Source organism: Panthera uncia, chromosome A2 (genome assembly GCF_023721935.1).
Source record: "Panthera uncia isolate 11264 chromosome A2, Puncia_PCG_1.0, whole genome shotgun sequence".
NCBI lineage: Eukaryota > Metazoa > Chordata > Mammalia > Carnivora > Felidae > Panthera > Panthera uncia.
The window spans coordinates 157,430,770-157,446,355 of NC_064816.1; the positions used below are offsets into that span (position 1 = coordinate 157,430,770).

A 15,586-nucleotide genomic window follows, 5' to 3' on the forward strand; every position below is an offset into this window, starting at 1 on the left:
GGGGTTCTAGCAGCTTTGTGACTGTTTTTGCTTTCTCCCAAATATGACCATTAACCTAAGTCACAACCACAGTTGTTTCTATGGGGAAACGTGTACATGTGCTCTCTCACAGCTGGCCTAACTAGGAAATGAAAAGTGACAGCGTAAGAAAATCTGCGGGTCGACTTTTATTTTTTTTTAATTTATTTTAAAAAAAATTTTTTTTTTCAACGTTTTTTATTTATTTTTGGGACAGAGAGAGACAGAGCATGAATGGGGGAGGGGCAGAGAGAGAGGGAGACACAGAATCGGAAACAGGCTCCAGGCTCCGAGCCATCAGCCCAGAGCCTGACGCGGGGCTCGAACTCACGGACCGCGAGATCGTGACCTGGCTGAAGTCGGACGCTTAACCGACTACGCCACCCAGGCGCCCCCGGGTCGACTTTTAATTGAATGTATTCTATTTAATAATGGAGAGAAAGTGTGTGAGTCATTAAGGTTTTTTCAAAAATATTTTATTTTTTAATTTCTTAAAAAAAAATTTTTTCGAGTGTGTGTGTGTGCGCGCGCGCGCGCGCGGGGAAAGGGCAGAGAGAGAGGGAGACACAGAATCTGCAACAGACTCCAGGCTCTGAGCTGTCAGTGCAGAGCCTGATGCAGGGCTTGAACCCATGAACCGCGAGATCACGACCTGATCCGAAGTCGGACGCTTAACCGACTTATTATTTTTTTTTTTTTCAACGTTTTTAATTTATTTTTGGGACAGAGAGAGACAGAGCATGAACGGGGGAGGGGCAGAGAGAGAGGGAAACACAGAATCGGAAACAGGCTCCAGGCTCCAGGCTCCGAGCCATCAGCCCAGAGCCTGACGCGGGGCTCGAACTCACGGACCGCGAGATCGTGACCTGGCTGAAGTCGGATGCTTAACCGACTGCGCCACCCAGGCGCCCCTTAACCGACTTATTTTTGAGAGAGTGTGTGAGTGGGGGAGAGCCAGACAGGGAGACACAGAATCTGAAGGCAGAATCTCCAGGCTCTGAGATGTCAGCACAGAGCCCGATGCGGGACTCGAACACATGGACTATGGGATCATGACCTGACCCGAAGTGGGACGCCCAACTGACTGAGCCACCCAGGCGCCCCTATTATGTTTTTAATGTTTTTTATTTTTGAGAGAGAGCATGAGTTGGGGAGGCGGGAGGGGGGGGGGGGCAGAAGATCCGAAGCGGGCTCTGTGCTGACAGCAGAGAACCCGATGTAGGGCTCAAACTCACCGCGAGATCATGACCTGAGCTGATGTTGGACGCTCAACTGAGTCACCCAGGCGGTCCCCAAGAATTTATTCTTAAGTAATCTGTACACCCAACACGGGACTCGAACTCACAACCCTGAGATCAAGAGTCACACGCTCCTCCGATCGACCCAGCCAGGCTCCCCAGGTTTGTTTTTTTCTGATGAGGGAAAAAGGGATCCGCGAATTCACGTTCTCCTTCATTTGGGAAGAAATCTCTACGTGGGAAACTTCATGCCGATTTGTAATGAATATGTGCCGAAACACGTGGTATTTTAAAGAACGTCCTGAACAAAATGGTCGATAATAAGATTTACTTTAATCTTTCAATCTGCCAAAAAAACCCCAAAACGACAACAAAAAAATCAAACTATACTCATATATATATATACAGTGTGGACATTTTCAGAGCACTTACATTAGGAAACATGGTTTCTCTTCAACCACATGACATATTGCATGTGCCACAATAGAATTTACACGGACGATCGCACAGCAGCCGTACAAACATCGTGATTTTACGTTTCAGTACACAAGAAAAAAATAGACCTCTTCCCGGCACTCTGTCTGCTCCTAACCGCCGCCTGTTCCCAGCCTAGCAGAGCACGTTTTCACCCGTGCTTTCAGAAACTTCGGCTTTCCACTCTTAACAGTGGCTATTTTAGAAGTCCTACGCTTTCCAGATCCAAACTTAAATGAGAAATTTGCCTTTTAAAAATAACCACCGATGGTTTATTAACGGGCATGGGGAGGCTCACCCACCAGGATGTGTTAAAAAAAAAAAAAAATTGCAGGAAAGTAAAAATAAAGCTGTTGTAAAGCAGTTTTGTTTACACTGTAGTTCAGAACAGACACTTAAACGTAAAACTGCCATTAAAGTTTTACAAAGTAATGATTTATATCCAAATTACAACGGTTTGACAAATCTAATGAGAACAAAACTGATTTGGTAAAGGTCCAAAGACTGTCACGCCCCAGCACCGTGTGGCTCCAGCTGCAACGGGCCGCAGTGATGACATATCACGTGTTCCGACATAAGGCACTAGGTCTGAAGAAGCCATGCGCTCGCCTTATGTCCTATTGCCTGTTACAGACCAGTGAATTCTTTGAAACGAAAAATAATAAAAAATTTCAGGACACAGTGCACTTTAATAACATACAGCATTTGAAATCGCTCAGACAAAGGTCTGAAAACAGTCTTTTAATGCAAGGCTGAATCTTCAAACACATAAAACCTGTTTCTTATGCTCAGTTTCAACGTCACTGGAAAAAATACCCATCGCTAAACCCTGCTATACATTCTTAGCCATTTTACGGTCTTCTAACACGGTCAGTGTTCATGAGGCAAAGCGTGACCCAGAATCTTTGTTCAAGTTCTCCTACGAGGGCTTCTCCACTCACAGCGGTCATTCCGTTTCCGTCTCCTTTTGTTTGGCACCTGTCGGTAGATGGAAAATGAAACATCAAAGCGCGTCGCAGCCGGGCCTGTCTTGCACACAGCAGGGGTGGTCCCCGCCCCCCGGGGGGTCCTCACCCGTACTCTGCCGTGCCTTAGGAGAACGTTCCAGACCCCTACAAACACAGCAGCCCACTTCTAATCTGTGTTCCAGGTCCTGAGTGTTAAATACGCAAGACTTACTTTGGGAAAGAAAGGGGTTCCAGTGCTAACGTTTTTAAAAGAGAGAACGCACGTGTGTCCTGGTGAAGGTGCGCGTGTTGCCGTCACGCGGGCGGACCTCGCTCACTGCGCTCTGTGGGTGATTTTGTCCTTAAAAATTGGAAGGTCTGCGCCAACCCTGCCTCAGGCAAGTCTACCGGCACCGTTTTCCAAATGGCATCATTCTGCGTGCCCGTCCCATTTTGGGAATTCTCCCCGCGTTGCAAACTTTTTCACGACGATACCTGTTACGGCGATCAGGGATCTCGGTCGCTACCGTACTCATTGGCCGGCACCGTGAGCCACACGCAGGCAGCGACTCAATAAATGCGTGTGTGCCCACCGCTCTGCTGGCCGTCCCCCCCCCCCATCTCTCCCTCCGTCTCCTCGGGCCTCCCTCGTCCCTGAGAGGCAACACTCTTGACATCGGGCCAACGTGGCAACCCTACCGCGGCCCCTAGGTGTTCAGGTGAAAGTCGCCCACCTTTCGCTTTGTATCAAAAGCTAGAAACGATTAAGCCCGGTGTGACAAAGGCACGTCCAGAGTGGGCCTCTTTTCACCAAACAGCGAGCCCCGCTGTCAAGTCAGAGGAAAAATCCTTGAGATAAAGGGCTGCTCCAGGGGCACCTGGCTGGCTCGGTCGGAAAAGCGAGCGACTCTTGGCTTCTGGGTTGTAAGTTCGAGCCCCACACTGGGGGGGGCAGACATGCCTTAAGTAAATAAATATGTAAACTTAAAAAAAAAAAAAAAAACGCTCCTCCGGGAACACGCAGGTGCTAAGAAGGCAACGCGGCCTCCCTGCTGGTATGGAGAGGGTTGCAGGGGTCTGGACGGAAGGTCGCACCAGCCACACGTCCCCTGAGGCCAGAGCCGAATCCGGAGCCAGGCCCCGACTCTCTCCGATTCCGTGAAGGCGGAGAGAGGTGAGGCAGCTGCAGAGGAGCAGCCTGAAGCTGGCAGAGGTGGGTCAGGAGGTTCCGGGAAAGGCGCCGTCTCCACAGCACGCAAGTGCAGGGCGAAGCGGCAGGCCGGCCGGAAGGCCCGGGGGCCGCGCGACACCCACCCCTTCGGTGGAGACACAACAGCCTTCTCCCGGAAGACGCCAGCCGGGCCTTCGGAGCCAGAGAGGGGAAGTCCGTGCCCGGGGCTGACTTCCTCGTCGGGGGCTGACGCGGCAGTGACCTGGACCGGCAGCCGGGGCTCGGTGACCGTTCGGAAAACCCGAGGTCCCCGCGAACGGCGGGAGGTCCGCTCCGCCTGCGCTCTGTGAACGCACGACGAAGCCCGTCGGTCTCCAGCACGGTCACTGAGCAGGGGACGCTGGCTGCGGAGTTCTGCTCAGCCGGAGATCCCTTTCAAGACGGGGCAGCTCCCCGGCGGTGCACCCGGTCACAGCCCAGAGACGGACGGGATGAGGGTCGTGCTCGTGCCTGCCACCACCCCCGCCATCCTGCAGCCCGTGCCTCAGGCGGCCGCCTCGGCCTTCGAGTCTAGTATTTAAGAAACACGGGTCACGAGGCGACAGCTGCCACGCCTGGGACTCCTCAGATGCATCTGAAGGCGACTGAAAACCTTCTGGGAAGGATTCACCGTTCTAGAAGCCATTGAGAACGTTCGTGATTACAGGAAGAGGTCAGATTATCAACATAATCCGGAGTTGGGAAGAAGGTGATTCCAACCCTCCTGGAGAGGACGTGGAGGGCTCAGGACCTCAGTGGAGGAAGTCACTGTGGACGCGGTAGAAACAGCAAGAGAACTGGGATCAGAAGTGGAGCCTTTAGAGGGACGGGGTCGCCACCATCTCAGGATGAAACCTGGACAGACGAAGAGGAGCAAAGAAAGCGACTTCCTGAGGTGGCATCTCCTCCCGGTGGAGATGCCGCAAAGACACGGTCACAAGGGATTTGGAACGTTCCGGAAGCCTGGTCGGCGAAGACACGGTCACAAGGGATTTGGAACGTTCTGGAAGCCTGGTCGGCGAAGCAGTGGCGGGGGCTGAGAGGACAGACCCCGGTTCGGGGAAAGTTCTCCTCTGGGTAAAATGCCATCAAACGGCACTGCCCGCCACAGAGAAATCATTCGTGACGGGAAGAGCCACCCGGTGCGGCCAACGTCCCCGCTGTCTTATTTTCAGACACTGCACAGCCACCCCGCCCTTCAGCGCCCACGACCCTGCCCGGTCAGCAGCCGTCACTGTGGGACAGGACCCCCTCCAGCAAGAGGATTAGGACCCGCTGGAAGTTCAGACGGCGGTTAGCATGTTTTAGCAATAAAGTCGCTTTTCACGGAGGTGTGTCCACTGTCGTTTTGGCCACGGTGCTGGGGCACACGTCACACGCCGCAAACGTGTGGTGCAAACGTGCCTTCCGTGCACCGCAAAACCAACACCTCCCTTCCACTCGCTTTATTGTGACATCCGCTGTACTGCAGGGGTCCGGACCCCAGCCCACAGGGTCCCTGAGGTGTGCCTGTGCGTACTTCCAAAACGTTGAACAAAAGCATTCCAACACGTTTACGGGTATCTGCACGCATCTGGCTCGTGACTTTCCGGGCAGGTTGGCGGGAGCGCTACCGTTTTTCTCAGCACAGCAGCCTCTCCTATTGTCCCTTTAGACCCAAGAAGACTTTTGAAAGAGCTGAACAATCCATAGAAAATAAGGGGCTAAAAAAACATAGCTACCGCTAACCGATCATTTATTCACTGGTCGCGTGCGCATGCGCAGGTTTGCCTGGACGGTCCACGTGTGACAAGGAGCTACTGCTGAAGAGAAAATGTTACTACGGCCAGTCCGCGTCCTTGATGGAGGACCGTGTCCACTGGCTGCTGAATCACCACTGGTAGCTTTTATTCACCCAACAGCGGACGCCTTCTCGAAGCGCCCCTTGCCGCTGATTCCCACCCAGCAGCGTGGGTCCCGGCTGCGGTCCCTCGTCGCCCGCAAACAGGTTCACACTATCAGAGTGTGTCTGGAAGGACGCAGGGCCTGGGTCAGCCTGCTCACCGGACGGCTGCCTGGACCAGGGGCTAAATGAGGCCACACACGGGCAACTCCTGGGGGAGACGGGGGCCAGGCCGGAGCCCTCACCTGATGCTTGCTTACACGGCACCGTCTCTCACGATGACGGCATCTCAAGGGCTGCTGATCCGAGGCGGGCAGGGCCCGTGTTCCCGGAGAGCTCTCCGAACGTTCACTTGCGATCCAGTTATTAGGGACACGGAGCACTTTTCCTAAATAGGTTCTACACACTACATTGCAGAGAATTCTAACTCAACTACTATCTTTAGAACGTTATTTCTATGGTAACGCACATACCAAATTCGGCCGTGGAACAGGGTTCCTCCCCGCAGAGGAGTATTAATGACTTGGAATTTAAAAAATCTCAAATGTGGATGGAAATGTCAACTCATCCAGCCCAACATTTTCATTCGTTTAAAAAAAAATTTTTTTTTATTCTTTTAATCTCTACGCCCAACGTGGAGCTCGAACTCACAACCCTGAGGTCAAGAGTCGGATGCTCTACTGAGCCAGGCGCCCCGGGCCACCACTCTCATTCTTTGGGTCTGTGACACTAGGCACATAGAGGCTAAAGAACGTGATTCGTTCACTCTGGAGCTTACCACGCACAAAGAATCTTGGCCATGAGACCGAGAGGGGCCCAAATGAGCCCTAACGCTGCTGGCTGAACATGTGCCCTGGCCCGGGCCAGCTGCCCGGGAGAGGGGTGCCTCTTTCTGAAGGTGCTAAGGTACGTGCCTGCAAGGACGAGCCCGCCCTGGACGAGGCCCGTCCCCGTGCGCACCAAGGAGCTGTCTGTGCGCAGGCTGCACAGGAGTGGGATCACGCGCTCCGGATGGGTCTCGCCCGCCTGCTCCGGGTGACCTCCGTGCGTACGTCAAGTACAGCCGCGTGAGTGCCCTGCTAGCCGGGGAGTGTCCCGCAGCACGGGGCTGGCGCCATCTGCTTATCTTTCTGCTAGGGGTTTGCGTGTGTTTCCTCAGTCCGTGGACCCCCTCCCCGGTTGCTGCTTCTCTGCTGGAGTCACGGCCTCGGTGCTTGCACCCAGAGGAGGTGAGATTTCTCGCCGGTGGCAGGGACTCCTTTAAGATGGGCATCTTTAGGTTAGAAACCAACTGGAAACTAGTCTTGGCTAGTTTGATTTCTGAACCAAAGTAAAATAAGTACTGTAGTATGTGTGCAGTTTATTTTTTCCCATTTAATTGGGTTCATTTTTTAAAAATATAATTTGTTGTCACACTGGTTTCTGTACAACACCCAGTGCTCATCCCAACAGGTGCCCTCCTCAGTGCCCATCACCCATTTTCCCCTCTCCCCCACCCCCCATCCACCCTCAGTTTGTTCTCTGTATTTAAGGGTCTCTTACGGTTTGCCTCCGTCCCTCCCCCTCCCCCATGGTCTTCGGTTAAGTTTCTCAGGATCCACGTATGAGTGAAAACATATGACATCTGTCTTTCTCTGACTTATTTCACTTAGCATAATACCCTCCAGTTCCATCCACATTGCTGCAAATGGCAGGATTTCGTTCTCTCTCATGGCCAAGTAGTTTTCCATTATAAACCACATCTTCTTTATCCATTCGTCCACTGATGGACATTTAGGGTCTTTCCGTAATTGGGCTGTTGTTGAAAGTGCTGCTATAAACACTGGGGTACAAGTGCCCCTACGCATCAGCACTCCTGTATCCCTTGGGTAAATTCCTAGCAGTGCTATTGTTGGGTCATAGGGTAGATCTATTTTTAATTTTTTGAGGAACCTCCACACTGCTTTCCAGAGCGGCTGCCCCAGTTTGCATTCCCACCAACAGTGCAAGAGGGTTCCCGTTTCTCCACATCCTCGCCAGCATCTACAGTCTCCCGATTTGTTCACTTTAGCCACTCTGACCGGCGTGAGGTGCTCAGTGTGGTTTTGATTTGCATTTCCCTGATGAGGAGTGACGTTGAGCATCTTTTCATGTGCCTGTTGGCCATCTGGATGTCTTCTTTAGAAAAGTGTCTAATCATGTCTTCTGCCCAATTCTTTCTGGATTATTTGTTTTTCGGGTGTGGAGTTTGGTGAGTTCTTTATAGATTTTGGATACTAGCCCTTTGTCGGACATGTCATTGGCAAATATCTTTTCCCACTCCCTCGGTTGCCTTTTAGTTTTGTTGATTGTTTCCTTTGCGGTGCAAAAGCTTTTTATCTGGATGATGTCCCAATAGTTCATTTTTGCTTTTAATTCCCTTGCCTTTGGAGATGTGTCAAGTAAGAAACTGCTGTGGCCGAGGTCAGAGAGGTTTTTTCCTGCTTTCTCCTCTAGAGTTTTGATGGTTCCCTGTCTCACATTCAGGTCCTTTATCCATTTTGAGTTTATTTTTGTGTATAATGTAAGAAAGTGGTCTAGTTTCATTCTTCTGCATGTTGCTGTCCAGTTCTCCCAGCACCATTTGTTAAAGAGACTTTTTTCCATTGGATCCTCTTTCCTGCCTTGTCAAAGATTAGTTGGCCATCTGTGGCTCCAATTCTGGGGTCTCTGTTCTGTTCCACTGGTCTGTGTGTCTGTTTTCGAGTACACGCACACTTTAATGTTTAACTTCTAGGGGTTCGGAGTGTACGTCACTTAGTCTGCAGTCTTGGCACGTCTTGGCACAGGTCAGTCTGGCCCAAGGCTGGACTATTTGTACTTGATGGGGGTGGGAAGGGGAGGAGTAGGGAGGAAAAAGAGAGGGCTGGTGCTTTTAGGACCCCTTAGCCCGCCTCTCACTACTGAACATGGCCCACAGGAGACACAGCAGCCCTCTTTCCCAGAGCCCCCTCCTCCCCTCCCCTGCACGCTCCCTGACTGGCCTGAGAGCTTGCGCCGAGCTGGTCTGGCACAAAATGAGGTTAGCTACCAACGCTGTTTGGGAGGTAATGTAATTCCCATATGCTGTTGTTAATGGAAAAAAGTTTGTGTTTAGGCCTTCTGTTTTATATACTCAAAACACAAGTTTTTTGTGTGTGTGTGTTTTTTTAAGGGTAGAGCAAAGAATTTCCCCTCCTATGTTTTCTAGGTAGTCGTCCTAAAAATCAAAACTGAAGGAGTCTTCGCTTTTGAATGGGAAGGGTTAGGACTATGGCAACGAATCCTCACTTATGCAGACGCTGCTGGTTGTTGATAGGATGCTCCTCAGAATTTCTATCAACTTTTATCTCTCACCCACGCAGAGCAGTAAAACAAAGAAAAACCACCCAGAAAGTGAAAATGGTTTACAGGGCAGTGCACGAGAATTCAAATTTCAGAGTATCAATATAGGAACGATACAACCCCGAAACACCGAGCTCTGTCTGTGCGCGGTGGTGAAGTACCTGCACGGGGTACCTGCCCCCGCCCGGCAGCCCCCCCCCCCCCCCCCCCCCCCCCCCCCCCCCCCTTCTTGCACACGAAGGGCAAGGCCAGCACCCGGCACTCGTACCTGCGGGCGTGAGTATCAGGGCCTGCAGAATGTCTGACAGGGAGATAATACCCACGATGCTATCTGCTTCATTTACTACCACCAGCCGATGCACCTGCAAACGCGAGACAAGTGGGTCAGAATTTACATGAAGGTTTAAAACGGGTGTAAGGGAAAATGTCTTTCGTATACGATGCCCTGAGTACATCCCACAAATGAGAGATGGAAACAGCACGCAGAACCTTGAAGGGTCTTAGGCTCTGAAGCTACAATGCAGTGCTGACTTTCTTAACTACTTGTGGGAAAAATCGGCTGTGTCCCGCTGTTTTCAAATTTCAGAATATCAATATAGGAACGATACAACCCCAAAACATGAAGGTACCAGGCAGCCATAATCTTAAACGTAAGTTCTTAATTCTTTACAGTTGTATCTGTTTCTCGTAACTCTCAGATACTGATTTACGTGGGAAGGACGTCCAACCAAATGAGAGCGAGAACAAAATGGGTCACGGTTCTTCATTTTTCTGTAGTCTTTTCTTTATGAAATTCCTATGTAATATGCTCAGTCCAGAAGATAAGTGAACTATAATTAAGTGAAACATTATATTCACATCTCATTTTCCACTGAGATCTTTAGCAAACGAGTGGCTTGTGTTGTGGGGTCTTACTCTAGATGTTGGGTGTAGAGAGAACTTAAATAAACTTGAAAAGTTTTTCTAAAAAAACTTCGGGTCTTCAATAATCCTGTGATAGAACACAAGTATTTTACTATAATTATAAATTAAAACGATGGCTTGTATCTAGGATCAGCGAGTGCTTTCTAGTCTATACTGGACACATTTTGTTGTTAACGTCCAATAATGCTAATTAAGTAACTCTCTTTTGAACGACTGAAGGTCAAGGGGCAGCTATCTTACCCAGAGAATTCATTCTTCCAGGCAGAAATGACTACCAAAAATATTTTCTTGCCATTTGTTGCTGAGTCTAAACTAGCGAATATTCTGGTGTGATATTTATGTCCTATAAATAACTAAATCATTGTGGACACTGTATCCCCTTTCCCCAACAACTGTAATGAAGCTAAAATTGGCCTTTGTCCCCCAGCAAGGAGCCATCTGGTGAAAGAAATTATTTCAATGGGGATAAAAGTCAAAATGGGTAACTTGAGAAAAGTGTTAAATTACATCTTTTTCCTCAATGACCTATTTCCTATTACAAAGAAATTTCTATCGCTTGCCAGATGGGCCGAAAAGACGAGCCAATTGCTTTTCTCTTTTGCCCGAGAATAATATATGCTCAGACAAGAGAGCTCAGGACAGAGGATCACCGGACGGTGTTCCCCACGCTAACCAGAACTCCGCCACCCAGGACCAGCCACGGCTACTGCTGTGGCGCGGGTCTTTCTGGCCTCTTTTCTATACACGTGAGCAGGTAAATGAATATACTCACGCTACATACGGTAAGTGGCTTTTTCTCTTGGTAATACATTGTTAATGTTTTTTCTGTACCTTCTAGGACGTTTCTCGTTGTAAAGGATCTCATCACATGGATGTGCACTGTCCTTATAGATAATTAGGAAGAAGGGTCTTACCTATTTCTGCCTATGATCTTCGAAAGGCCCATAATTCTGTGGACCTTCATAAAAAGTAAAGATGTATTCCCAAGTCCACTAAAACTCTTTGGAGAACAAGAGTGATGGGTACTAAACTCAAGTAGAAAAAGGAAAGAGTTCCTACTGAGATTCTAAGTGAAATACGTTTCAAAAGCTGTGAACAGTGGTAGCGGGGGGAGGCCCCGCGGGTGAGCCCACGCCAAGGTGAAGTCTTCAACACGCAAGGATGAAGACGGGGCTGTTTCTGTAAGATGGCTCCCGAGAGGAGCCTTGCCCTGCAACCCCCTGCTTCACATGTAACGTTAGGATCGCCTGTTAGTAGCCTACGAACTAATCAGGGGCTTTTCTTCGTGGACTGTATTCTCATATTTATAATAAGAATGACCAAAGCAGATGTATCATTATGAATTGATTCTGCCTACTTCCGGGCAGTTCCAGAAAGAACACGGTATATCAGTCCTGGACAGTGATAAACGGCTAACATTCCCATCCCTGTCTAATGAGGAAGGGAAGGAAAGATTCCGGGAGTGGGGATCCTGGATTAGATACGTTATATGCTGATCTCGCTCATCTTTTATCGGAAGCGTTATCCCAAGTATACTCAAAACCCTCACGTACGCGGGCACCAGAGTGCAGAGGGTCAGGAGACGAAGTTATTCGACCATCTACTCTTATCTCGATCAGGAAAGCGAGAACATTGGCTTATGAAGATCAAAGGATGTTTTGAGTGACCATTCCCTTTGTTACAGCAGTATACAATGACACAATTTTAAGTTCGTAAATCCCCTAATGGGACCTAAAGCGCTTGGGACATTTGTTTTCTTAGTTATGTGCTTTTTAAACCATGAAAGTTTCTGACCAGTTTGACTCCACTATGACACTGCACTTATCAGTTCACTGCAGTGAGCATTTCCAGATGACCTACTATGTGTCAAGCAACACGGGGAGGGCGTGATCTCCGATCGCACTGGCTGACGCTGTGACTCAGGATCCCCGCGCACCTCGAGCAAGGACCCGGTGCAGCGGGCGTGCGCAGGGGTGGGAGGGGAGGGGGTGATCTGGCCCGGCTGCCTCACCTCGGCCCGCACTATTCTGTCCACGATGGTCTCCAGTATTTCCAGCTTACTGCACTTCACGACGCCCTCAAAGTACTGTGAGCGGTGCTGAAGGGCCTGGGTCACTGTGATATCTAGGTTATTGTATGTCTTCTCAGCAGCAAGGTTCTGTAATAAAGGGGCGGTGAATTATGTCCTTTGATTTCAGCTCGCCTATTTAATAACCAAGATTAGTAAGTTTAAAGTGACCTGATTTTTAAAGACATTGTTTATCTTTTAAAAAAATTTTTTTAATCTATTTTTGAGACAGAGACCGAGCATGAGTGGGGGAGGGGCAGAGAGAGGGGGAGACACAGAATCCGAAGCAGGCTCCGGGCTCCGAGCCGTCAGCACAGAGCTTACGAGATATACCTTAATTACGACAAACCCTGTTAAATTTTGCCTGCTTGTCCCACGGAAGACTACCTCCCCCCCCCCCCCCAATCCTTAGACTAACATTTGTAAAGGGTGAGAAGCACCCTAGGGTGCCTGCAACAGTAGACCCTCCCTGTGAGCCCCTGCCCAGGGGGCAAGGTTTTCGCCAGGAAGGCGCCGAGGGACCCGCCAGGTCAAGCCCGTGAAGGAAGAACAGGCCAGACGAGCCCCCCACAGACCCATGTGGCTTTAACCTCAGAGGGTCCTACCCAACCAAATTCTAATTGGCAGATTTTTTTGATGCCTGTTATGTTAAGCAGAATGCATGAGACAAGAGACACAGCTAGCTGCCAAGTTATATTTAACGGCGGGATCAATATTAGGGTAAAAAATGCAGAGCACGTTTGGGGCTACCAGAATTTTGGTTTCCCTTCTTAGAGATACTAGAAAACTCTAAGGAAGTGCATTTAAAATGAATGGGGCGAAAAAGCATTCAGTAGAAAGATGTAGCATTACATCTAGCAGATTTGCACCAGGGATCAAAAACAGAGCCCTCGAAACAGGACTTTAACTAACTCTAATGTGGGGGCGCCTGGGTGGCTCAGTCGGTTGAGCATCCGACTTTGGTTCAGGTCCTGATCTCGCAGTCTGTGGGTTCGAGCCCCGCGTCGGGCTCTGTGCTGACGGCTCAGAGCCTGGAGCCTGCTTCCCATGCTGTGTCTCCCTCTTTCTCTGCCCCTCCCCCGCTCGTGCCCTGTCTCTCTCTCAAAAATAAACATTAAAAAAAATTTTTAAATAACGAATATATTTGCTGTTTTCTTGAGAACAGCTGTTCCCAATCAGTAAAACAATGAGATGATTATAACCCCTGAAGTGACCCCTGAATTACTGTGTTTAGCACTAAGCACATGGAATAAATAATGTCTTGCCCACAGAAATAGGACCGTCTATAATATTCACACATGCTGTAGTAATGGATAAACTACACATAGACTGGAAAAACCAGAAGATGCTAATATGTTATTCACTGCTAACCCAGGGGATGTTAAGCACAGTAACTCTGGGCAGTCTGCAGAATCCTCTGGTCCTCACGTTCACAAAAGCTGGTAATGAGGGAAAACCACAAGCAGGTTAATGTACCTAGTTTACACTTATTTATTTCTGAGGGGCAGAGAGAGAAGGAGACACAGAATCCGAAGCAGGCTCCAGGCTCTGAGCTGTCAGCACAGAGCCGGACACGGGGCTCGAACTCACAAATCGTGAGATCATGACCTGAGCCAAAGTCGGATGCTTAACTGACTGAGCCACCCAGGCGCCCCACGAATCTGTTTTAAATGCATTCTAGACGACAGGTGTAACAAAATTAAAAGTACTTACAATGACATCAAATTTGGAATAAATATCTACAACTTTTCCTAAAAATGAAAACAAATGTTAGAAAAAAACAGGTCTTAGAGACAAAAAAAAATACCACTTAAAATCAGTCTTAGCCAGATGCTTACTAGCGATTAAACAAACTTGTCTAATTTTAAACGGACGTGAAATCCCATCTTAACAGCCAGTGTAGAAATAAGCCAGGTCCAAGTCCTTGCTAACCCGAGCGCTGCTCGGTGCTGACTCGATCCGCCATGTCTGAAACTCTCATCCCCACCCCCCTTGCTGGCCACCCACCCAGTCTGATCTGCTGACCGCTTAGCAGTCAGTTTGCCCCAAGGAGACAAAGCGTGGTCTCTGTCTGACCAAACCCACAGACCTGACTCATCCACCACAGGCAAGGCCGACACTCGTCTTTCTACAAAGACGTTCAAGGCTTTAATGATGGGAGTGTCCGGGTGGATGAAGGCGATGTTGTGGTAGGTCCCGATGCCAAGGGCGTCTAGGTTCTGCTTCATGAAGGCAGGCTTTGGCATATCAGACATCTAAGCAGAAGATAAACACAAATGCTCTAGAGCCCGAGCAGACCTTTTCAACGTGCACATGTCCACACTTGAAACAAAACACTACGTATCACAGATTACAGTTAGCGGTTTTCTGACCATCTACCCGGATGTCCGAACGAACACGGAAATGCTACACGTAGGAACTGCAGTCTGCGTTCAAACTGGTTTACGGGTCTACGCTTCTGTTCAACGACTTAGTAAAACACTACAAGGCACTCACACAGTGTAACGTTCCCCTTCTCTTCACCCACGGAAAACGTGGACAGAAGAGGGAACAAGAGGTCTCTCTGGAAGTTCAGACCCATAGCCACCAAGAATCCTGTATCCTTAGATATTTATCTTAAATTCCTGGTCCTGCTGTCGGCATTAAGGAATATCTACCAAGAACCCACGCGTTTCCAAACCCAGAGCGTCTCAGGAGAGCTGTCTGAGCTAAGCTAGTCCTCACCCCGGCCCCCCCCCACCCCCACATCCTGAGGACTCCACCTTGTGATTATGAGGGGCACAGAACAGGCCAACAGAATTGCAAGAACCTTTAAAAGTTCGCTTTTCTTTGCATGGGCTGTTTTAGAGGAGGAGGGAGAAGTCAGAAGAGAGGAGTCTAGGGTCATGTTTGACTAAGACAAAATAAGGTCTACGGTTTCAAAAATCCACCTTGTATAAAGGGTATAGTTGATTCCGTCCTCCTGCTGTACCTTATAATTATCAGGAAAAGATGAACAATTAGAAGAAACAAAATGTTCAAGTCAAAGAGTTCATCAATATTCAAATCATGAGAATCCTAGAAATTTAGAGAAAAAAAAGAAAGACCTATTAGGTCATCTAGCCCATCGTGACGCAGGACAACCCCTGTTCCATATTGTACGCTCAGGCTAACTGTCAACGGTCTCCAAGGGAAAGGCCACTTTTGCCTCAGAAAATGATCTCGGATCAGTAAAAATCAGGGTCTGAAGTTTTATTTAAAATCCTGTATTTTAATCTGAAAACCTCTAGGTGAATGTTCTAAGAGCATGACTTCATTACCATATTGGCCCAAATGTAAGGCTGTACTGGCAGAGGGGACCTCCTCGACTTTTTACGGAAGAGGAGGACACCAAGGCCCGCCTCCCACTGTTCCTTCGCATCCGCAGCGGTGCAGCCGTGAAAACGGGCTGGACTCGACCAGAAACATCTGGGAGACCCGGGGCAGGCTTTAAGTCTCTGAGCC

General features: G+C 49.2%; 1 protein-coding gene across 1 annotated transcript in view; it reads right to left on the reverse strand.

Annotated features, from left to right (window-relative positions):
• Nucleotides 1–1,570: 1,570 nt before the first annotated feature.
• Nucleotides 1,571–15,586, reverse strand: part of PRKAG2 (protein kinase AMP-activated non-catalytic subunit gamma 2) — a 262,345-nt gene continuing 248,329 nt past the window's right edge. The window contains exons 12-16 of the mRNA XM_049642318.1: nt 14,193–14,358; nt 13,817–13,854; nt 12,047–12,193; nt 9,380–9,473; nt 1,571–2,708 (exon numbers count right to left, since the gene is read on the reverse strand). Of these exons, the coding sequence (XP_049498275.1) occupies nt 2,677–2,708; nt 9,380–9,473; nt 12,047–12,193; nt 13,817–13,854; nt 14,193–14,358 (477 nt within the window). The 3' untranslated portion in view covers nt 1,571–2,676. The remainder of the gene's footprint in view (nt 2,709–9,379; nt 9,474–12,046; nt 12,194–13,816; nt 13,855–14,192; nt 14,359–15,586) is intronic.